Source organism: Grammomys surdaster, unplaced genomic scaffold (assembly GCF_004785775.1).
Source record: "Grammomys surdaster isolate TR1022 unplaced genomic scaffold, NIH_TR_1.0 121518, whole genome shotgun sequence".
NCBI lineage: Eukaryota > Metazoa > Chordata > Mammalia > Rodentia > Muridae > Grammomys > Grammomys surdaster.
The window spans coordinates 1-22,886 of NW_021617313.1; the positions used below are offsets into that span (position 1 = coordinate 1).

The window sequence follows — 22,886 nt, forward strand, 5'->3', positions numbered from 1 at the left end:
TTTGGAAACAGCTATATATAAAAACAAGGGTGCCTTCAGCTTGCTGACACTTGTTTCCTCACAGCTGTGAGACTAGGTCCCCCCAGCTCTACCTCTAATCTCCTGTGGTCCTGTTTGTAACCCTCTTCCCCTCCTCCTCCTCCTGCTCCTCCTCCTCCATCCTCTTCCTTCTTTTTCTTCTGTTTTTAACAAAAAAGCTTAATTTTATGTTTATGAGTGTTTTGCAAGCATGTGCACCTGTGTACCACCTGCAACTTCCCTAGAACTGGAGTTACATGTGGTTATGAGCTGCCATGTGTGTGCTAAGACTCAAACCTGGTTCTCTGGAAGAGCAGCTCATACTGTTAACTACTGAGCCAGCTCTCCGGTTGCTTTCCCCATTCTTGAAAATGTTGCAAAGCTCTTGCTCTGGCTTTTATGCAGGGACCTCAGGAAGGGAATGTGGAGGCAGCCATGCATGTCATGGTTACCCTAGCCACAGGGGGTTCCCTCTGTCCCTGTTGCAGGCACACCCTTTGGAAGCGGGTCCAAGATGTGGTCACCCCTATCCTGGCAAGCATGATATCTCACATTGATAGAGATGGCAACCTGGAGCTACTGGCCCAGCCAGATTCACCGGCCTGGGCTCAAGATCTTTGGATGTTTATTTACAGTGATATTAAGTTCCTGAACATCCCTCTTGTGTTGAGTAACACAAGGTAAGTGGCTGCCTTGCTTTCATGAAGGGAAGTTCCTAAAAAAGCAGCTCTTTACTCTCCCTAAGTTACTGATATGCAGGTGCTGTCCTTAGGTACCAGGGGCAGCATAGAGGGTCATAGCAGTTCACAATGCTTATCAAACCCCTGAGAGGTCTTTGGCCACTCTCTACTGTCCCATTTGCCTGGTTTGGGAGCAAAAGTGATGGTTCAGGACACGAGGGTCTACTGTGCCAAGATGCTGAGCTTGGTGAGCCTGTGCTTCAGCTGCCTTCCCTGTGTCAGTCTCCATCCAGGGCCTGACCTTGTGGGGCTCCAGGATATATGTTACTAAAAAGTATAGAAAAGAATGAGATATAGAAAGTGTATAGGTGCAGCATATGTCGGTACCCACAGAGCCCAGAAGAGGGTGTTGGTTCCCTTAGAACTAGAGTTACAAGCAGCTGTGAGCAATGTGGGTACCAGGAACAGAACTCTAGTCCTCTGGAAGAGCAGCAAGCACTCATGACTACCAAACCATCTCTGCAGCTCTTGGCTGAACGGCTGATGGAAGCACTTACTTACGTATAGTGTGCAGCTGATGTTCACGAGACAAGGCTTTAAGCTAATGGTCAGACTCCTGTACACAGGGGCAGTCAGACAAGGGACAGGCAGAAAGGGCACAGGAGGTCTGGTTCTGGCATAGAAAGTTGGGTACCTTACTTGTCTCCTGCTTCTACTTTTTCTTTTGTCTGAAAATAGGGGTTTCCCTTGAGTCCCTTTATAGTGGAATCCCTGACCTAGAAAACCCCTCCTACCCACATGACCTACAACACCATGTCTATAATTTTTAATTTTATTTTTAAAATGTACTAATTTTCTGTGCATAGGCACATAAGTGCGCATGCACCTGGAGGCCAAGGGCAGCACCGGCTCTCTTCCTTCATCACTCTACACCTTTTCTCACAGGGGTGTGTGTGTTTCCATAGTTGTTCACAGAGGCAAGAACAACCCTTGGAGCTGGAGCTACAGATAAGCCATCTGACATGAGTGCTAGGAACTGAACTCAGGTTTTCTGAAAGAGTAGAATGTGCTCTGAACTGCTGAGCCATCTCACTCACCCCCCACCTTATTTTCTGAGAGCAATTCTCTCACCTGACGCTTACCTATAGGCTGGACAGTCAAGACTAGGGATTATCCCTCATCTCTGTGTTCCCAGCACTCAGGTTTCAAGTGTGGGCAACTGCAGCTACTTTTTCAAAAGGGGGTGCTAGGAATCTAAGCTCAGGTCCTCATGCTTGCACAGCATGGCTTGAACCATCTCCCATGCCCTGCTGGGTCTCTCTCCTTGTTTCCTTGCTGTGCTAAAATGCTCCTAGCATATCATCCACACAGGCAAGTGCCCCAGTACAGAGCCATCTCCTAAGCACAGCTTTTCTCTCAGGACTGAGGGCCACGGCAGTTGTACGCAGCAGCCATCGTCAAGCTCCATCTCACCAGCCATATTCTCATTTGCCTTGCTGCAGGTCCAACAACGAGATGTCCTTCATCCTGGTGCAGAGCCACATGAACCTGCTCGAGAATGCCTGCAATGCTGTCCCTTTCAGCTGGAGGATCAGGGACTACCTGGAGGAGCTCTGGGTGCAGGCTCAGTATATCACAGACTCAGCAGGTAAGGCTACCCCACGGCCACCTCAAGGCAGTGCAGCTGAATTAACCTGTTGAAGGCAGGACAGTTTTGGAGGTTTTAGCTTTAACACTCTGCATGTGGAGTAGTCTCCAGTATATCATTCCTCCATTTTAACATTGTTAAAGGGCTGACAATATGGCTCAGTGAGTACAGGGACCTGCCACCAAGCCTGATAACCTGAGTTCAATCCTTACGATTTATGTGGTAGAACTGATTACCCAAGTTGTCTCCTGTCATGTGCTGCGGCACATGAGTGCATGTGTAAAATGGTTTTGGAGTGTGTGTATGTGTGTGTGTTTTTTACAAACAATAACTAATTCTCTTAACTCCCTACCAGCCCTCCTCCAGGTTTCCAGCCCAGCCCCTTCAGAGGTTTCTCCTGACCGTTCCTTCCTTGGTTCCCCAACAGTCTGCTTAACACTCCTTTCTCCCACTTTTCCCAAAACCAGCAGCTCCAAACTACAACTTGTAGTCTATCTGCTCAGTTCAGCCTCTCCTGGCTCATCTATGTCCTAACAAGTCTTCTGCACCAACTGCCTTCTCCTCTCACTCTGTGAGCCCTTCATCTTTTTTTTCTCTGCCTCAGCTGGATTTTAAAAACCTATCTTGTTTTCAGAAATCCAAAAGAAAGCCAACACTGATGGGCTTAGGGACAAAGAGTTCACTAAGAATTCTTAAAGGGCCAGTTGACCAGCAACTAGGGATGCTTTCAAGAGCCAGATGCACAAAATAAATCATACTACATGCATGTATATGGACAAATACATATAACCATAAATTAAAACTTTGTTGAAAGAGCAAGTCTCCATCATGGGTTGTAAGTCTGTAGGTGACAAGGATAGCCTTTAAAGTGACCTTTAGTCACTGTTTTGGGGCATGACAAAATAGGTCATGTTACATCAGAGAAAGAGTTTGCTTCCCGATGTAGGAAGGTTATTCTCTTCTGAGGCTACTAGATAACACAGGTGGCAGCCTTGGGAGATGTCCCCATTGTGGAACTTTATCAGGAAATGCTGGCAACCAGAGCGAAGCATCCTCCTCCATATGGAGCCACCAGGTCCTCCTAGTCACAAATACCCTCCTGTCACATGTGAGAGATTTGGCCATTGTCTGTCTAAAAAAAATGGCATCCAAACATCTTGTGAAAAGTTGTTTTCTGCAACAAGTGTCCCTCAGTGCTCACCAGAGGCTGGTGCAGCTACTCAGCACTGGCCTCGGTTTCCAGGTGTGCAAGCACCTTCCTGTCCCATGACTATAGTCCATCTGCCCCTGCTTGTCTAGGGCAGCATGTGACCAGAGCTGTGGGAAGGCAGGGCTCTAGTTGCTGTGGCCTCCGACTCTAGCTCAAGGAGCAGCCCACTTCGTCCTCACCTGGAACTCTAGTCATGCAGCACAGATGCGGCTCTCAGGTGTTTTCTTCCCTCTGGGCCAGCTTGGCTGTTTGTGACCTAACTTTAACATTGGTTCTGCATCTCGTCTTCCCTTCCATCTGGACAGTGGCAAACGCCATGTTGTCCCTGGGCTCCAGTTCAGCAGAGCCACCACCTCTTCAGCCTGGATATAATGGCTCCTTTTTGGGGCAGTAATTTCTATAGACTCAGTTTCCTCTTTTTCATGCCTCTCTGTCTTCTTCTCTATAGGATTATCAAAGAAGTTCGTGGAAATCTTCCAGAAAACTCCCTTGGGCATGTTTCTTGCTCAGTTCCCTGTGGCACAGCAGCAGCAACTCCTGCAGAACTACTTGAAGGACTTCCTGCTCTTGACCATGAAAGTGTCTTCAGGGGAGGAGTTAACGGTAGGTAGGAGTCAAGGTTCAGATCCTCCAATCAGACAGAGCTGCATGGAACACACTCAGGCCAGGCCCTCAGCCTCCACTGTGCCTTCTAGAACCAAACCCGTGTCCTTGGAAGCTCTTAGATCTCCCCATAGCTGCCAGCATAGTGCCATACATCTGTAATCCCAGCACTTGGGAGGTAGAAGCAAGAGAAACAGAAATTCAAGGCCTTAGTAAGTTCAGAACCATCCTGGGCTACATGATGTTGAAATAATTATTTAAAACGGCAACACCTGTTCTAGCTTGCAGTTAAGGAGCCACCATCTTCCCAACTAGCCTAGGCCTGAGGTCACTATCAGCAGCGTGTTCTCGCTCCTCCTGCTGCTGCAGCTCAGGCCGCTGGCTCAGGTGGGCCAGAACACTGATCCTGGCACCCATGAGATGGCAGTGTGGGAGATGGCTCTGCCAATCTTAGGAATGAGACTCTAATGTGTAAAGATTAACCAATATCTTTATATATTTGGCAATGCTCAAATATCAAGATGCCCACACAGTTGGAGGTGTTAACCAATTAACTAACCTAGATATAAGTTGTTACCCAGAACTGCTCTCAGTATATGCGTGGTCATCCATGGTGCCTACATCTCTGTCTCTCTGCTAGCTCCTCCTCTTCCTTCTCCTCTCCCCCTCCTTACTCCTCCTCTTCCTCTCCTTACTCCTCCGACCGTGCAGGGGAAATATGCTGCTACAACATATTAATAATGAAATTCACTGGAACAGTTGACGCATTGGACTCCCTAAAACCTTCCTACTTCACTGCATAGGTACACACTTGAAAGCATACCACAACTAAAGTGGTTGAAAGTGAATGCAGTTTACCTAGGAGTCATTAAGAATTAATTTAGCCTTGTTTGATTTGTGAAACTTATAAGCCACTTGGAAATAGAAACAATTTTAGATGCCTAGCTATATGGCATCCATTGTCAGTCCCGCCACTAAGGTAGTGAGTACGGTGTGAACAGTTATCAATGCCGTCTTTACATATTTACTTAGCAGAGCTAATCTGAGTGTGGGTGTGACTGTGTGAGACACTAGGGACTGAACCTAGTCCTTGCCTTGGAAAAGGAGGCTCCAGGGCTGGAGGAATGACTCCAGGGTTGAGAGTGATCACTGTTCCTCCAGTGGATCTAAGTTTGGTTCCCAACACTCACGTCAGGCAGCTCACAAATGCCTGTATCTCTATCTTCAGGGGCATCCAAATCCTTCCTCTGGCCTCTTTGGATACTTGTATATATGTGCAAGTGTGCACACACACAAATAAAAATAAAAAATCTTAACGTATTGAAATAAAAACTGACTTTAAAAAGAGAGTCAATGTTCAAAGGCAGAAGCAAAGACACGTTGATCACCTGATGAGGGCCCCTCAAACAGTGACCAGAGCATGTCAACACCATCTTCACTGCAAGCATTGTTTGAGATGGGGGCTAATGCAGGGATGCTCTTGTCAGCTTGGTCTCAATGAATATGGAATTAGGAACAATTTAATCTTGGGGGAAAAAAACAGGAGAGGGAAAGCTAAATATGGTGTTACACTCCTATAATCCTACACTCCAAAAGACCAAGGAAGTATTGTAAGTTCAAGGCTAGCCTGGGCTACATAGGCAATCACTGTACTAAATGAGGTGACACATGACTTCAAGTCCAGTACTGGGGAGGCAGAGGCAGGTAGATCTCTGTGAGTTTGAGCCAGTCTTGATCCACATACTAAGTTCCAGGGCAGAGCTACACAGAAAGTCTCTGTACAAAAATAAATAGATAAATAAAATAAAAAATAAAAATCTTAAATCAATAAGAATAAAGGAAGGGACAGATTAAAGTGTGGAGATTTTAATATGAGTGCTTGCCAACCGTTAAAACAATGCTACCTGAGTTGTCTAGTGTTGGAGGGGTATTTAAAATGTAACACTGAGTAAAAAATTGGGGAACACACTGACCCCAGTTGTCTTAGTTAAGGTTTCTGTTGCTGCAGCGAACACCAAGACCAGAACGCAATAGGGAGGGAAGGTTTACTTGGCTCACGGCTCCGTCTCATTATTCATCACTGAAAAATGAAGTCAGGGCAGGAACTCAAACCATGCAGGATCCTGGAAGCAGGAGCTGATGCAGAAGCCACGGAGAGGTGCCACTTACTGGCTTGCTCTGCCTGCTTTGATACAGCACTGAGGACCACCAGCCCAGGGGTGACGCTGCCCACAGTGGGTTGGGCCCACTCTAAGCAATCACTAATTAAGAAATGTCCTATAGCTGGATCTTATGCAGGCATTTTCTCAATTGAGGTCCCTTCCTTTCAGGTAATTCTAGCTTGTGTCAAGTTGACACAAGACTAGAGAACACACCAGTTTAGGGTGCCAGTGAGGAAAGCACTCATAAGGTTCCTTCAAAAAGCAGCCAGGGGACTTTTTAATTTTCTTTTCTAGACCTTTGAATATTTATGATTTTTCATAGGAAACCATGTCTTTATCATGTACAATTATGTACTAAAATTCTTCTGTCTCCAGTTTCTGCAGATGGCCCTGTGGTCCTGCCTCAGTGAGCTCCAAGTGGCTTCAGGAACACCTGAAGAAGGGCTCTCCTTGCCCTGGGTGCACCTTGCCTATCAGCACTTCCGGACCCGGCTACAGAACTTCTCCAGAATTTTGACCATCCAGCCTCAGGTTCTGAATAGCCTCAGTCAAGCAGCAGAGAAGCACAACCTAGCTGGGTGTGAAATGGTATGTGTTCTTTTGGAGAAGGCCACCTGCTGCCCTCAGTGAGAGCTTTAGATTCTATCCTGAAAGCAGAGGGCTTACAGAGCCACGTTCTAAACAGATTCTTTACGGGCACATCTGCAAAGTAATGGAGGAGTAGGTTTCAAGCCTGGACCCCAGAACACACTGGGACTAGGGATGCAGGATATCTCGGGGAAGGGGGTAGAGAAGAGCATCTTGCTTCATCACATGCCAGTTCTCCTTGTTGCAGACACTGGATGCATTTGCAGCAATGGCCTGTGCTGAAATGCTCAAGGGAGACATCCTGAAGCCAAGCCCCAAGGTTTGGTTACAGCTCGTGAAGAATCTCTCCACACCACTGGAGCTCGTCTGTTCAGAAGGGTACTTGCAAGACAGTGGGAGCATTACCAGATCTGTCATCCAGGAGGTCAGGTGAGCAACAGGAGCCTGCCTCTCTGCACTTTGCCTGTGCTCACCCCTGGAACCTGCCAAACCCTACAGCATTACTGAGGAAGGTGGGCAGGCCTTTCTGGGACAGGAGTGACATTAACCTCATTCACCTGCTTAACGGTGGACCCTCTCTCAAGTGCTGGGTGTCTCATTTGATTCTAAAGACCCAGGAAGAAAATGATCCTGGGAGTGGTAGGAAGTGGACATGTTGTTACAAAGTAGGCAAAGTAGAAGGGGCCTCAGGGACAGGCATGGCAAGTGGGGAAGGGGCAGGCTGTCAAGGTCAGGAGACAGTCCCTGTGCTGTACTTGCAGGACCAATGTGCACTGAACCACTGAACTTCAGACAGGTCTTACCTGAGTGTGGTGTGTAGAAGAGTGGGGAGCTAGTCTGCCCCACAGTGCTGTGTGTACGGGCAAGTGCCCTCCAGTTGGCCTAGTCTCCCATCCATTGCTCAGCTCCTGCTCTGTTCTCCCATAGCTCAGGCTCCTCTGTCACAACTCATTGGGTAACACCCCTCTCTTGACAGAGCCCTGTGGAACCGAATTTTCTCCATTGCCCTCTTTGTGGAGCATGTTCTTCTGGGGACTGAGAGCCAGATTCCTGAGCTGAGTCCGCTGGTAACAACATATGTCTTCTTACTAGACAAAGTAAGTACGGTGCTTAAGTAAAAAGTCTGCCCATCTCTGGGCAGTGTTGAGACCTGAAACCTCCCGGGTCAGTTTCCTCTGGTTGGTGAATTGTTGCTTAGTTCTCTGGCAAGCTTACATAGCTGTGCCAAGGACAGTGATGTTATCACAGACCTTTGTATCCTTGATGGTAGCTATTTGACCATCTCCTCTCAGACCGCCAAGCCAGGGTTATCACTGAGCATTCAGTTGTAGGAATAGGTATGCAGTTAACCAGCCTGTGACTTCTTTGGAAGGAATGAAGAAATTAGCACCCTTACCGTCTAGAGTGACTGTAAAATGACCCAGTGGCTCAACTCAGGGGGGAGAATATGTCATCACCATGGTCTTAGCAACAGCCATGAGGAAGGGCAAGGGAACAGCCATGAGGAAGGGAAAGGGAACAGCCATGAGGAAGGGCAAGGGAACAGTAAACCACTATGCTTCTGCTCCTCCACACTTGTGTCCTTTGATGACACAAGTGAGCAACATTACAGGACACTGTTCTGCAGAAAAAGCTACTATCTCTAAGAATACTGGCAGCAGCAGCCACAACCACTCAGAGCACCACAAGCTCCATGTCCTTTCTCCCTACATTGGCCTCATCCTTGGGAACTTTCCATAGAGAATCCAGTTGGGATGGCCATTGGCATCAGAGAAGTACAAGTCTCGGCTCCGTGCAGCTGTTAAAGTGCTGGTGGGTGCTGTGGGACGCTGACAGGGAAGCCAGGTTCTGATGAACATGGTGAAGTACTTGAGCCATGCAGAAGCTCGTTTCTCAATTTGGTAACAGACTGGGCTTTAGCAACCTCAAACCAGCTCCCAGAAGCCAAGTGTGCATGCAGGGTTCTTCGGTCTTGTCTGTCATCTTTAATTGACACCTTCCACCCGGAAATCTTAGGAAGCTCTTTCCTGGTACCACAGGCCATGGGATATTGCGTGTATTATACTGTCTTCAATCTCATCTTTGCTGTGAGGCTGGTTCCCACTACCTGGCTGGAAGTGTCAGAGGAATTTTTGGGTAGATAAAGGGCCTCAGGTCTCATCTCCCACTAAGGTGGGAAGGAAGACTTTGTTGTGTGTTGCAAAAGCCACCTCTCATCATTGAGCTGACCCTGACCAGGGGTCAACAGTCATGAGGCCCCAGCATCGTCCAACAAGCACTGTTAAAAGATTCAGAAAATAGCCAACACATACTTAACAAGTTTTTTTTTACTTAGCTTGATAACTTGAGTTTAAACAAATAGAAAAATAAGATATTGTAATTTAAAATTTTTTACTTTTTCCAATTATTTTATTTCATTAGTTTATTTATTCACTGAAGATACTTAAGTTTGTTTTTAAAGTACATTTAAATGTAGGAACTTTCTTCTTGGTTTTTGTTGTTTGTTGTTGGTTTTGTTGGGTTTTTTGTTTGTTTTTTTGGTTTTTGTTTTGTTGTTTTGTTTTTTTAGATAAGGTCTCACTATGTAGCTCTGGCTATCCTGGAACTCAGTATGTAAATCAGGCTGTCTTGGAACTTGCATGGGTGTTTTGTCTGCATGTATGCCTGGCATCCAGGGAGGCAGGCCAGAGTATCAGATCCCCTGTGAGCTGCCATGTTGGTAATGGGAGTCAAACAGGATCCTCTGGAAGAGCAGCCAATGTTCTTAATGGTTCCAGCCCCTGAAAGTGTGGCAAGCAAGCAAAGAGACTTGTGCTAGTCTTTTGAGGTCAGGACTGCGTGTCAGCAGCCACTGAGACAGTGGGTGTTGGGTCACTCTCCGACACCTGAGGACTTTGCACTTGCACTGTGGACCCTTACTACTCACCACTGCCCTTCTCCCTCAGTGTCTTGAAGAGGACTCTAACCTCAAAACCTACAGGCCATTTGTGGCTGTAATGACCACACTCTGTGAATGCAAGGACAAGGTCAGCAAGAAGTTCAGCAGGTGAGATGTGTAGTTTCAGACTTTGAGATGACCTGGATTTGGGGTGGAAGAAACTGCTTCTTGTAGCCAGCCTTTTGCTCTGGAATTGATCACTTTCTTGGGTTCTAGGTTTGGTATTCAGCCGTGTTTAATCTGCCAGGGAGATGCACAGGATCCCGTCTGTCTGCCCTGTGATCATGTGTATTGCCTACTTTGCATTCAAACCTGGCTCATCCCAGGACGAATGATGTGCCCTTACTGTTTAACCAACTTGCCAGACAAGTTCTCACTAGCTGTTTCCCAGAGCCACAGGTAAAGCACCCTTTCTCTTAAGAAAGCTTCCTCTCCGTTTTTTCAACATGGTCTTTGGAGATGCCAGCTCTTTGGTCAGCGTTTCTTGGGTCTAAGGGCTGGTTTCAGAGAACTTCCATAAGCAATCCCAGAAGCAAGGCTTCCTGGACATCTGCCTCATAATCCCTTTCCCAAATAAGACAGGCACCAACATTGAGACAGCAAATGTAAAAGATAAGCCAGAAAGTCACAAAGTCCTTGGAAGAAAACCACACATGTGGGTGTAGCCTGGCGTCTTTTAGTGGGGAGGGCTGGCGTGGTGCTGGAGGTGGAACTGAGACTCAGCATGTCCCTTGCCACTCATCCAACACCTGCCCATCATTGCCTTCTTTGTATGTATATGTATGTGTTCATGTGAGTGTCTGTTTACATGTATGTAAATGAGTGTGTATGTGTCCACAAGTCACATACAAGGTATCTTTCTTCATCACTCTAATTCATATTCTGGGACAGGGACCTCAGTAACCCTGCAGCTCATCTCTGCATGGCTGACCAACCAGTGAGGTCTAAGAGTCCTCCTCATTGTCCCCACACACCCTCATGCTGAGATACAGGTGCAAGGGCAGTACTGATGGGACCATCTCCCAGACCCTCATCTGCCTGAGGATGAAAGTGGATATGGCCCAGCCTTTAGGAGGAGCAGAGCCTCAGCCCCATGAGCCTCAGCAGCCCTGACTGTGTCCCATTTTATTGCCCATGCTCTAGGACATCCAACGATCCAGACAATGATAGTGACCTAGAAGCCGTCCTGACACTGTTGTAGTGTTGAGACCAGTTCTGATCATTGTTAAGTTCATCCTAGCAACTAGGAGGCTGACATGGAACTGTGGAGTTCAAGGTCAAACAAGCCTTGATATTTAAACCAAAATACTATCCACACATGCCTTCCCTCTGCCTGGAAGTATCAGGGAACACATTCTACAGTTCTTTTGTCACAAGTCCCTCTCCCTCCTAAGGAAAGCCATTGAGAAGCACGCCCAGTTCCGGCACATGTGTAACACCTTCTTTGTGGACCTTGTCTCTACCATGTGCTTCAAGGACAACTCTCCCCCTCAGAAGAGTGTGATTGATACACTGTTGTCCTTGCTCTTCATACAAAAGGAGCTGCTGAGAGACTCTTTCCAAAGTGAGTTCCCTTCTTCCGATAAAGGTAAAAACCAGAGTCTGGGCTCAGCTTTGTACCATGATACAAACTACAGTCCCCTTCTCTCTCTGGCTGCAGAACATCGGGAACACACAAAGTCTCTGTCTCCATTTAATGATGTTGTCGACAAGACTCCTGTCATCCGCTCTGTGGTGTTAAAACTGCTTCTCAAGTACAGGTCTGTAGTAAGAATTTTGGTTTCTTGAAAAATACAGAAATAGTATGGAAATGTTTTCATTTTAATCCCAGGTGTGGGATGTGAGGCGGCTTCAGACTTCGGCAGCTGACCATGATTTGCCTCGTACTCTAGGAGGGGCAGGGTTTTGCCAGCTGCAGATAGTTTCTGCAATAGTCTGACATTTGGAATTCTGGGGGCTTTTCTGGGAGTATTTAAATGCTAGGGCCCTAAGAGGGTGGGCTGTGTGTTGTTGGTTGTTTGCTATATAATCTTGCTCAAAGAAACAAGAAGAAGAAATTAGATATCCTGACAGCAAAGATCAAACTTGTCTCAGGAAACTCAAAGCTCTTAATCACCAGGAAGTAGTTTAAGGACACCGCTGCTCCCTTCCCTTGAGGAGCTGGAGCTCCTCTGCAGTCTCGAAGCTTTCTGTGTAAGCAAGCCCAAGTTACTTCAGGCTTGTGTGCTCAGAGTTTCCCCCATGGGCCCCTGAGTGTGGCCCAGCAGCAAGGGACAGTTAGTAAGGAACCATGGTGTGGCTCTGGCCCTAGCCCCTGGCACCCAGTCTTGTGACACATCGCGAAGTGACTTGCTGTCTAGCACCTTCTGAGCTCTGGTGGCCTGTGGGTCTGTGTTTTTCTGAATGTGGGCTGTGTCTGTCAGGTCAGAGGAGTAGAATGCACCCTGTCCTCTGTGGCAGATGTGCTGAGCCAGACCTGCAGCTCTTCAAGTGACATGTGGTTCTGAACCCAAACTCTGCCTAGAATCCTATCAAAGCACCCGCAGCCGCTTGGGTATCTGCAGTCGCATTCCTTCTGGTACTGGGGACACTCTGGAGTCACAGTCCTGGTTTCCTTCCCTACTATGCACACAGAGTTGTTGACAGTGCAAATTTCACTCATTTGCCTTACTAAGTCACACCCCTTAAGGGTGTGACCTGTCAGCTCTCATAAACCACACCCCTTGCCTCTGTTCTGTGGGAACTGACCAGCTGTACGGCAGAACCCAGTGGTTACCTCACAGTTGCATAGAGTTGTCCTGAGTTAGGAACCAGCTGCTTGTTTCAGGCTGTGCTAGCTGGGCCTGGAAAGGCAACTGCAGGAACAGAGCAGGGCCTGCTGGTACTTTCCTAAGGACAATAAAAATGTATCAATAGTGCAAAGATTTTCCAAATAACCAATCATGTGTGCCAAACATTCAGGATCTGGGGGTGCAGTCTGATAGAGTACTTGCCTGACAATACAAGGCCCTGGGTTAGACCTATCACCGGGGGAAACATCCCATGAACTGACATAGCCAGAAGCACTGTGTCTCTTTCCACAGCTTCCATGAAGTAAAGGATTACATCCAGAACTACTTGACCCAGTTAGAGAGCAAAGCATTCCTCACAGAAGACAAAACAGAACTGTACCTGCTCTTTATCAGCTGCCTGGAGGTATGATGGTTGTTGTACATTTCTTTTGGGAACTGAGACATGTAGTTCATACAGTGAAAGCATTTCTGAAAAACTACAGGATGCCACTATAGTACAATAAAGAGATATTCTGTTCTGTGTGTGGGAAAGACAAAACAAAGTTTCAGAGTGTGTGGCCACCCTCTGCAGTTGGTATATAGTCGTGAGTTGCCTGATGGTGTTTCGGTACTACCTGTCCCTCAGGGGCCACTGGGAGATGATAGCACTTAGTGATGTCCAAGCTCTATCATTGTTCTGTAAGTGACTGATGTCTGCACAGCAGAGTTCCCCAGTGATGCATTTCTTAGGCCGTGGTACATACTTGTAATGTCCCTTACGACAAAACCCAAAACCTCCCAGGTCTAGAGTGTGGCACACAATTAGCACTGGTTATCCTGAGCTCACCACTATGGACTCTTTCTATCATCCTTACATTAATTATACATTTTCCCTTGTAAGTTTGTTTGTAAAAATCTTCTTTCCCTTAAACAGAAAGGGATGCTAGTTTTCTATGGTTCAAAAAAAAAAATATGCACTGCTACTTTCTTTTTTTTTGGTTTTTTTTTTTTTTTGGTTTTTTTTTTTTGAGACAGGGTTTCTCTGTGTAGCCCTGGCTGTCCTGGAACTCACTCTGTAGACCAGGCTGGCCTCAAACTCAGAAATCCGCCTGCTTCTGCCTCCCAAGTGCTGGGATTAAAGGCACACTGCAACTTTCAATGTTTTTGCTATCCCATGACTCTGCACAGGCTTGCTGTGGCAATTTTCAAAGGCAGGGGCTTACTGGTGTGAACTAATGCCCTAGTCTCTATGCCCTCATTCCTCAGGACTCAGTACACCAGAAGACAAGTGCTGGCTGCAGAAATCACGAGCAGGTTCTCAGAGAGGAAGGCAATTTCCTTAGGACTTATTCCCTAGAACTGCAAGGCCAGGAGTCTGTCCGCACCGCTTCAGTGGAGTACCTGCAGGAGGTGGCCAGAGTCCGCCTGTGCCTTGACTTGGCTGCTGACTTCCTTTCAGAGTTTCAGGAAGGCTCAGGCAAGTCTCCTGTGGAGATCTTTTCATTCAAAACTTTGGAACTGTAGAAAACCTGCTCTTAGGACAAGGCTGTCCTCATCCCTTTCCTCTCTATTCTTTCATGATGGGATTACAGAGAACAGGCTTAAGGCCTCTAGCTGGTTTTGTCTTCATAGCAGATGTCCGTCACTGTCCCTCACCTGCTCTCTCCAAACTCACAGAACTGGCTGAAGATAAGCGGTGCTTCCTGAAGCATGTTGAGCAGTTCTGCACACGCATCAACAATGACTGGCACAGAGTGTACCTGGTGAGGAAACTCTCAAGCCAGCGTGGGATGGAATTTGTGCAGAGCTTCTCCAGGCAGGGCCATCCATGCCAATGGGTGTTTCCCAGGGATGTCATTGCACAGCAGGTAAGGAACAGGGTCTTGGGCACGAAGGGTGGGCTTCTTACAGTCCTACTTGCAGCATCCTGCAGCTAGACTTGGGGTGGAGACTCAGTGTGATGCCCACCTGTGTTTGCCCCAATCCATATGAGAAACGAGCCTCTGCATCTGCTTCAGCGTGACTAACCATCATAGATATAATCCCCATGTGTATCCGTGTGTGTGTGTGTGTGTGTGGTTGTGGTGCACTCATTTGCAGTTATTTAGGTTGGATTTCTTACTGAGCTGGATACAGGTAAGGTAAATGAATGTTTCTGCCCTACCAGCAACTGTGTCCTTTCTACCTCTGGCAAGTAGAAGAGACCAGGAAGATAGAAATCAGAGCAATGACTGTGAGAAGTGTGGCTTTTACATCCTCACTGTAGCACCTTTCCTGGTAGTCAGAACCTACTTGTTCCTGTCCTAGGATTATCTAATGGCAATAAAACTCCTTATTTTTCTTCCTTCATTATTTTCATCATAATTATCACCACTGGGGCTTGGAGGTGACAAATGTTATGTCACCTGGCCTCAATTGAGTGCCGTGAGTGGAGAAAGCAAGAAGCTACAAAATCAGTACAGGCCCTTTCCAGGTTTGCAGTCCCCGGAAGAGATAAATAACTCCCAAAGACGCCCCTTCGCACTCTGTCTTGGAGGTCCTTCCAAGTCTCAGAGGACAATCTGATACCTTTGTCTGTCTAGAGTTCTTTGCAAAATATCTCATTATTCCCACTGTGATTAACCCCTATAATACTGGAATTACAGAAGGACCACTCAAGTCAGATGGACCGATTCCTCGTCCATGGTGATGAATACAAGGCTGTCCGTGATGCAGTGGCCAAAGTTGTGCTGGAGTGCAAGACCCTAGACATTGGGAATGCTCTGATGGTAAGATGGGCCTGGGCTTCTCTCTGATACCAGGAAGCACTGCCTAGAGGCTTGCATCTTCCTTACTTACATCAAATGATGGAGCGAGTAGCTGAGTAGCCCCTAGATTGACACTGTACTAGAAATCAGATGTTCATGGCCTCCTGCCTTCACAGGAAACTGGTGCCTGGAACAGGTGCAATGACACTTGAGTTAGGCAGTGTCTGTATCAGAGCCCCTGATGAGAAGCTACTCCAACCTCACTCAGACCTGAAGAAGGCTAGCACAATGTACAGATCCCTTTGTATGTTTATGGCTTACTCATGCTCCTGACTGACAATGATGTTGAGGTCTTTGCAAGTCGGATCTTGAAACTGTTCCGGTTCTCTTCCCATTTGAATCCCTGCTATTGTTCTGGGAAGGAGGAAACTGAAACTCTTTCCCTGCTTAGGAAATATTTCTGATAGGAAGGAAGTAGTCATCCCGAGGACAGCTACTGGTTGTCTAGCAGTGAACCATAGATTTCCAGAGTGTGGCCAGAAGAGCCTCCCCCTGCCTCAGTAATGTAGTTCAGTGTAAGGGCCTGAGAAGTGCCACCTATCCTTTAAATCTTACTTGATGTCTTTGCCTCTGTAGACATGCAGAAGCCCCAAAGCCCATCAGACAGCCTACTTACTGCTGGCCTTGTACACAGAGGTGGCTGTTTTGTACCACCTCCGAAATGGCAGCCTCCATCCAGAACCAAAGGTGAGCAGCCCATCAGAACTGAAGGATAGCAGGTCTGTGTCCACAGTCTCATCCCATCAACATCACAAACACAAATTATGCTGGAAATTTTCTACCTGTGATGGAGGTAGAAACCTTACTAGAGGGAAGATCTATCTGAACTACTAAAGCATTAACCGTGAAATTCTACTGCATTTTGTTTTCTTCAGTGCTTGGGATACTGGTGTGCATGCTGGATAGTGCCTACCACAGAGCATCCTTTGAGCATGTCTGATTTTCTGCTTTTGTTCTTTGAGACAAAGTCTCACTGTGTAACCCAGACTTGCCTTAAACTCATGATACTCTTCCCTCTGCCTCTTGAGTCCTGGGATTACTGGTGTGCATCACCACACTCACGTACAATGTTGGAGTTTGGAGTGTGATGTTTCTTTGTTCTTTCAGGGTATCATATAGTCTGGGCTAGTCTTTAACTTGAACTCTTGAGTCTCCGATCTCCTTCCAAATGTTCAGTCCGGCTCTACAATGTTGTTTTGAAACATGCTAATGTTAAAACATTTTTTCTCATCAGCAATTGGAGACTGTGAACAAATTCATTAAGGAAAGCAAGATCCTCTCTGCTCCTAACATCAGATGCTTTGCAAAATCGCTAGTGGAGAATACTCTGCCCCTGCTGCAGACCAGGTCTGCTCACAGTAGCCTGCAGGGAACGGTGATTGAAATGGCCATCCACATGGTAACCATACTCCTCTGTGGACAAAACAAAGTTTTGCAGCCCCTGAGGAACTTGGCCTTCTATCCCACCAACATGGAGGTAAGATCACTTCTGTTTTCCCTCAGTATCTTCAGGGCTTTGTTCCCATCTGTCTCCCACAGTGGTGGTGAAACATGGCCTGCCTCCCACACTCCTAGCACTGTGTTAGTCAGGCTTCTCTAGAGGAACAGAACCAATGGCATGAATACATGTTGAAAGGGGATTTGTATTTGTCAGATGGCTGTGTGTGATACAGTCTGGGTAGCCCTACAATGGCTGTCTCACACTGGAGAGGCTAAGAACTGCATAGCTGCTTAGTCCCCTAGAGGGTTCCTGGAGACACTCTCATGTCAGAGACAGATGGCAGCAGAACAACAGGAAGATGAACTCAATAGTAATGTACAGACAACAGATGAGCTTGCCAGCAGGATGGGAAGGCAAAGGAACACATAGCAAAGCCTCTCCTGGATCCTCCTTAGATATAGAAAGTAGGGTAGGTCTTCTCACTTCAAATAACCTGACTAAGGGCATCCCTTATAGGTATGCCCAGGAGTTTATCTCTTGGCTGATTCCAGATCCAGTCAGACTGACAGCCAAGATTAGCCAGCATAGGTATCCGTGGCAAATAGTTTTGAGGCTGCAAAGTCAATGCCCTCCTTGCTTTGCTCTGACTGTATGGATGTACACTCACTTGTCATGACCTGTCTTGCTTCTGGGATTTCAGAATGCTTTTCTTCCAACAATGCCTGAAGACCTGCTGGTTCATGCTAGGACATGGGAAGGCCTGGAAAATGTCTCCTGGTACAGTAAGTGTTGGCATCGTGCTCTTCTGAGTCACAGGCCTTGGGTTGTGCTTGGGGTCCACAGTTCCCTTTGGTAGCTTACAGGGCTCATTCTCTGCTGACGCCGAGTCCTAAATCTCTTATGTCTGAGTTCAGAGAGAGCCCTCTGCAGTGCCCTTGTGTGCTCTAGAACATGCATCTGAGAAAAGAGGGGACTCTGAACCACACTGAAGTTCGAAGGAAGACAAAGCTGAAGTACAGAACTGAAAGGCAAAATCATGTAGCCCAAGGCTTTGTGTGAATTTTGCTGTTGCTTTGAGTAAATAATCTTTTAAAAATAATTTAAAATTTTGTCAGATAACAATAATAAATCCAAAGAAAATAAAGGTGGAAAACACTATCTACCATGCTGCCGAATTCACTGTGAACTGATGATCTAATTTCTCTTTTCTTTCTAAGTTCAGACATTTTCACTGAGCACATCCATCTTCCACACTAAGCACACAGCACACATTCCTCACAATTTACCAGATAGTTCAAACTTCTAAGGAGGTACTGAGGCTGTGTCATACTTGGTCAGGATCAAAGAGGGCAGAGGGTAGGGGCCCCAGTGGGTCATCTGGATCCTAACTAGACAATGTGTGTCCTATTCTTCTAACAGCTTGTCCCAACGGTCATCTGTGCTCTGTAGGAGAGGTGAGTTTTGGTGTTTGGGATATGGTTTGGTTAGGTGGAGGCTCAAACTGTGTGTTCCCCAGGTTCAGAGAAGAGGTGGGCAGAGGATGAAACCTTGACCTTCTGGTAAAACACAGACTTGTTCTGAGGACCATTCAGGGTATCCAAGCAAGTACCTGCCTTACTGAAGGCTTCTGGCCTTCAGGGCTCCCCCATGTAGCACCACAGGTGCTCTCCATTGTAAGGCCTGCTCCTTGCTTTTCACAATAGCTAGCAGCATATGTGGTCTCTGCACAGTAGATACAGATTTGAGTGGCAACAGCTATCCAAAGGGGGATGAGCTGGAATGTCTCCAGACATTGCCACAGGGCCATGAACCCCAGCGGGCTGCTGGTTGGGATAACTACATCCTCAGACCACACAGCAGGGGCTGGTGACACTACAGAATGGGAAAGACATCCCAGAGTTGGTTTTTGCCACCGCAGGCGCTGTGCCTGCTGAGCAGCAGGCTACCAGGCTACAGTGACATGTCCTTCATGAAGGACGGGTTGTGGAGGGAAGGACTAAGGCAAACACCTCACCATTTCTAGGACTTTTGTACTTCCTTGTCCATGGAACAAGGCAGAAAAGGATTCTTCCCCAGGCTGACCCAGGCTCTGGGGGTCTATGACTCCTTTGGTGTGCTATGGGCCATGTGTCACACAGTACATAGCTATACCATCTAACTTTTTAAAAAGGCCCTTGCAGATAATTGCTATAGTTGGATTTTGTTTTAAAATCACCATCATATATTTAAAAAAAAAAAATCAGGCTGAATGTGAGTAATGGCACTTTTCATGGTGTTAGATAGTGAAGCCCGAAGATGAGTGTACAGGTACAAGAAAGGAATAGAGAGCTGGGTGTGAGAAAGAAAAAATGTGCTTCAAAATTTCCTATACTTGTCAATCAATTTGGAATTCAAACTCAGTTTTACATCTACTTTTCAAAAACGTTTGCATTACTGTTACCATGCATATAGTGTCCACCCTGTCCCCGTATCAAGCCCCAGAATTAAATGTACACATAGGAACCATCCCTTTCTATGGCAGTGCAGGGTTGTTACACAGCAGCTCTTGTGCATAAAAGAACACTGTGTTCACTCTAGTGTGGCAGGCCAATGGAAGTGAGCTTCTGTCTGGAATGTCGTGCTCCAATCGGAGGCCTTAATCACATCCCGCAGAAGGGTTTCCATATCATCAGGTATGTAAGCTTCTTCCTTGCTAGTAATCACCCCTGGACTTCAGGACTGCTTCTACTCTTTTGTCTAAACTGTCACTTGTGTCACAGACACTATCGCTCTTCTGGATGGATGTCATGCATGGCATCAGTGCCAAAGTCCCTGTCATCAGGAAACCGTAAGGTGCTGTCACTGGTCGTAAACACAACATGGCTGGCATATTAGCACTTACCAATACAGACATGTTCTGTGGGTCCTGGGCTTACTCCTTGTATAAATATTGTTCTATAAGCAGATGCCCCTGACTTGGATGGACAGTCAGGTACAACACACTGAGCCAGCATTTGCCCGTCTCGACACATGCCACCTAACTTGAACTTGTAAACCACCAGCCTTAGTTCTCTCTCATCTTCCCAACTGCAGCAGTCTGGGGGTTTTGTTTGTTTTGTTTTTTGTTTATATGCTTAGGAACTCATACTGTATCCGTGGCTGTTCTGGTACTTGCTATGTGGCCCAGGCCTGCCTCAGCCTCCTGAGTGCTAGGATTACAAGGGCACACCACCCAACTTGGCTTGTTTTTGTTTTTCAAGATGTAACGAAAATAAATGCACATAAAGCTTGCCAAATATTGCCATGACTTGGTTTGTGTGAGGGGTAGGTTCTAAGACAACCACAACATTGTAAAATCCTTAGTAAAAGCTGCCTGCCATATAAAATGGCACAGATATTAGACAGAATGCCACTCCTCTCCCATGTGCTCAGTCATCTAGACTGTTTACAAGGCCTGTCACAATATGAGTGCTATAAGAAAGCCTAGATAGATAAGTCTGACCCCACAGTTCTGATACAATGTAGCTCATTACTCCCTTAAGATTGATTGGTGGGGCCTGTCTATAGCACAGTATGTTCTGGTACTTCTGGTATGGTCAAAGCTACATATCTCTAAGCAGAATGTCTTTGTTATGCAGTATTTTTGTAACTGAATATACACACTGTATCTCCCATTTGCTACATATGATGTAAAATGTGCTAGCAGACCTTGGATCACTATTATTGGGAAAATGAGAAGAATGTGGAAAACACAAGCATGGGTACAAAATGTTCCAAACTCTAGCTGCCCAGGGCAGATGCACGTCTCTTTCCTGATGCCTTCCTGGGGGTCAGCAACAGCCATTTCATGTAGCCACTTTAAACTGAGTCTTGGGTTGTTGGCCAGCCAGAAGGGAGGTCTGAAAAGATATATAGGCAGGCATCCCACACTAAGAAGGAGGAGGAAGAGGAAGGAGGAGGAGGGGGAAGAAGGAGGAGGAGGAGGGGGATGATGACGATGATGACTTTTTATGTTGTTTCCTCAGTGCACAGAACCCTACCTCCAAGTCCTGAGGGTCTAAGACATCACCCTAGAGCTTGGAAGATTAGCTTCTTTCAGTCTTCACCTTGTCTCTTCTCTTCCTTTCCAGCAACAATGAAGATAGAACACAGACTGGCCACGTGTTGGGAAACCCACAGTCCAGTGGTGCTGCAGAAGCATCTGACCGAGGGCAGTCCCCAGTGGTCTTTATCCTCACCCGGCTATTCACTCATTTGGCTATGCTTGTGGGAGCCACCCAGAATCCCCAGGTATTTGTAATAAGCTGCTACTCAGAGCTCTCTTGAGCTGCTAGACAAGAGCTGGCTATTGTTTCCTGTCAGTCCTTACATCTTAAGCTTGCTTGCCAGTGCCTGTGGGTTAGGAGTATGCTGCTGGTGCCTAGTCTGCGGAGTCACAGAAACCTAACCTTTTCCAACACGGCATGGAATGTGATGAAGTGCTTTTCAGATTATGTCAAATCCATTTCTTCTTTTTATTAATATTTTTCATGGTGCTCTAGAGATAAGAGTTCTACCATGGAAGGATACAGAGTCCGGTTTTCTTTTTAACTCATACCAACTAGTTTTTTGCATTATGTCACCTGTACACAAGGTGTAAGGACCCTATGATAAAGTTTATTTTCAGAGAGCAGCATGGAGAAGCTACGGCCATCCATGCTGCATCTCTACCATATGAATACTAGCTAAGAGGACAAGTTCAAGGTTGATGTCTCAGATAACCCACAGCCAGCTTCTGCCTGTTCCTTCTACCACCTCTGTTGCTACATCATGCTTAGAAGTCATCCTCTGACTTGAGGCTGGTGTCTTACTTTTCCTGGCCTCTCCTGGGCTCACCATCTCCACTATATATGAGATATTCTGAACGTTTTGTTTCATTACTCCCAGGCCCTGAGGAATATCATTAAGCCTCGGGTCCAGGACCCACAAGGCTTCCTACAGCAGCACATCCAGAGAGACCTGGAACAGCTAACCAAGATGCTGGGCAGGAGTGCAGACGAGACCACCCATGTGGTACACCTCATCCTGAGAAGCTTGCTCAAGGAGCAGCACCAGAGTAAGCAAAGGGGGAAAGAGCTAAGCTAGGCTAAGGAATCATACCCCATGACTCCTGAGTGAGTGAAAACCACAAACTTGATGATAACCTGTAATCTAGTACTTGGGAAGCTGAGGCAGGAGTAATGTGAGTTCTTAGGTCATCTGGGCTTCACAGGAAAATCCTTTTTTAAATAAAAAGAGAAGGGATGGGAGAAAAAGAAGCCCGAACTCCTTCTAGCAGGCTGAAGAAATCTCTCTTCTCAAACTACCATGCACAAGGTCCTTCTACCCTTTGGTACTTGGGAATGTTTATACACAAGTGCAAACTTATTGTTGGAGACACATGTCAAGCAACACTTACACCCAGGAATCAGTCACTAGCCGTGCTTCTGATTTTTACTAAAAATTCCATGGTTGTAACCCAGTCTCCTAGTTGACCATGGATTGTTTCCATGCACACAGTTTCTCCTAGTTGACCATGGGCTGTTTCCTTGTACACAATTTATTTGAGAAAAAGCAAGCACTGCTCATTGAGCTGACAGTTGTGTTCTGAGAATTTAAATCTACCAAGAAAGAATATGCAAGATGATTTGATAAATAGCACTGAAGATGACATTAGTTTTTAAAAAAGATTTATTAATTTATTTGATGTATATGTGTGCCCTGTCTTCATGCACACCAGAAGAGAGAATCAGATCCCATTACAAGCTACCATGTAGCTGCTGGGAATTGAACTCAGAACTGGCTACTACTCTTCCAGTGTTCTTAACCACTGAACCATCCTCCAGGCCATGAAGATGGCATTGTTAAGAATGGCTTTTTCTTAACTGGAAAACAAACAAACAAAAAAAAACCCCAAAAAATAAAAAACAAAAAAACAAAAGACTTTTTGATTTTGGTGGCGCTGGGGATTAATGCATGGGGCCTTATACATGATAGGCAAACATTTCTTCTGTTCAGCTATC

The 22,886-nt window shown here is 46.4% G+C and overlaps 1 protein-coding gene across 1 annotated transcript in view; it reads left to right on the forward strand.

The window, feature by feature from the left end:
* Window positions 1–509: 509 nt before the first annotated feature.
* The window catches only part of LOC114636051 (E3 ubiquitin-protein ligase RNF213-like), a 31,412-nt gene continuing 9,035 nt past the window's right edge, over window positions 510–22,886 (forward strand). The window contains exons 1-21 of the mRNA XM_028784358.1: window positions 510–698; window positions 2,201–2,346; window positions 4,005–4,159; window positions 6,697–6,909; window positions 7,157–7,338; window positions 7,886–8,006; window positions 9,855–9,955; window positions 10,064–10,246; window positions 11,242–11,411; window positions 11,508–11,607; window positions 12,931–13,042; window positions 13,885–14,095; window positions 14,296–14,486; window positions 15,264–15,386; window positions 16,002–16,112; window positions 16,660–16,902; window positions 17,567–17,648; window positions 18,286–18,320; window positions 19,444–19,538; window positions 20,976–21,135; window positions 21,772–21,940. Coding sequence (XP_028640191.1) covers window positions 559–698; window positions 2,201–2,346; window positions 4,005–4,159; window positions 6,697–6,909; window positions 7,157–7,338; window positions 7,886–8,006; window positions 9,855–9,955; window positions 10,064–10,246; window positions 11,242–11,411; window positions 11,508–11,607; window positions 12,931–13,042; window positions 13,885–14,095; window positions 14,296–14,486; window positions 15,264–15,386; window positions 16,002–16,112; window positions 16,660–16,902; window positions 17,567–17,648; window positions 18,286–18,320; window positions 19,444–19,538; window positions 20,976–21,135; window positions 21,772–21,940 — 3,043 coding nt within the window. The 5' untranslated portion in view covers window positions 510–558. The remainder of the gene's footprint in view (window positions 699–2,200; window positions 2,347–4,004; window positions 4,160–6,696; window positions 6,910–7,156; window positions 7,339–7,885; window positions 8,007–9,854; window positions 9,956–10,063; window positions 10,247–11,241; window positions 11,412–11,507; window positions 11,608–12,930; window positions 13,043–13,884; window positions 14,096–14,295; window positions 14,487–15,263; window positions 15,387–16,001; window positions 16,113–16,659; window positions 16,903–17,566; window positions 17,649–18,285; window positions 18,321–19,443; window positions 19,539–20,975; window positions 21,136–21,771; window positions 21,941–22,886) is intronic.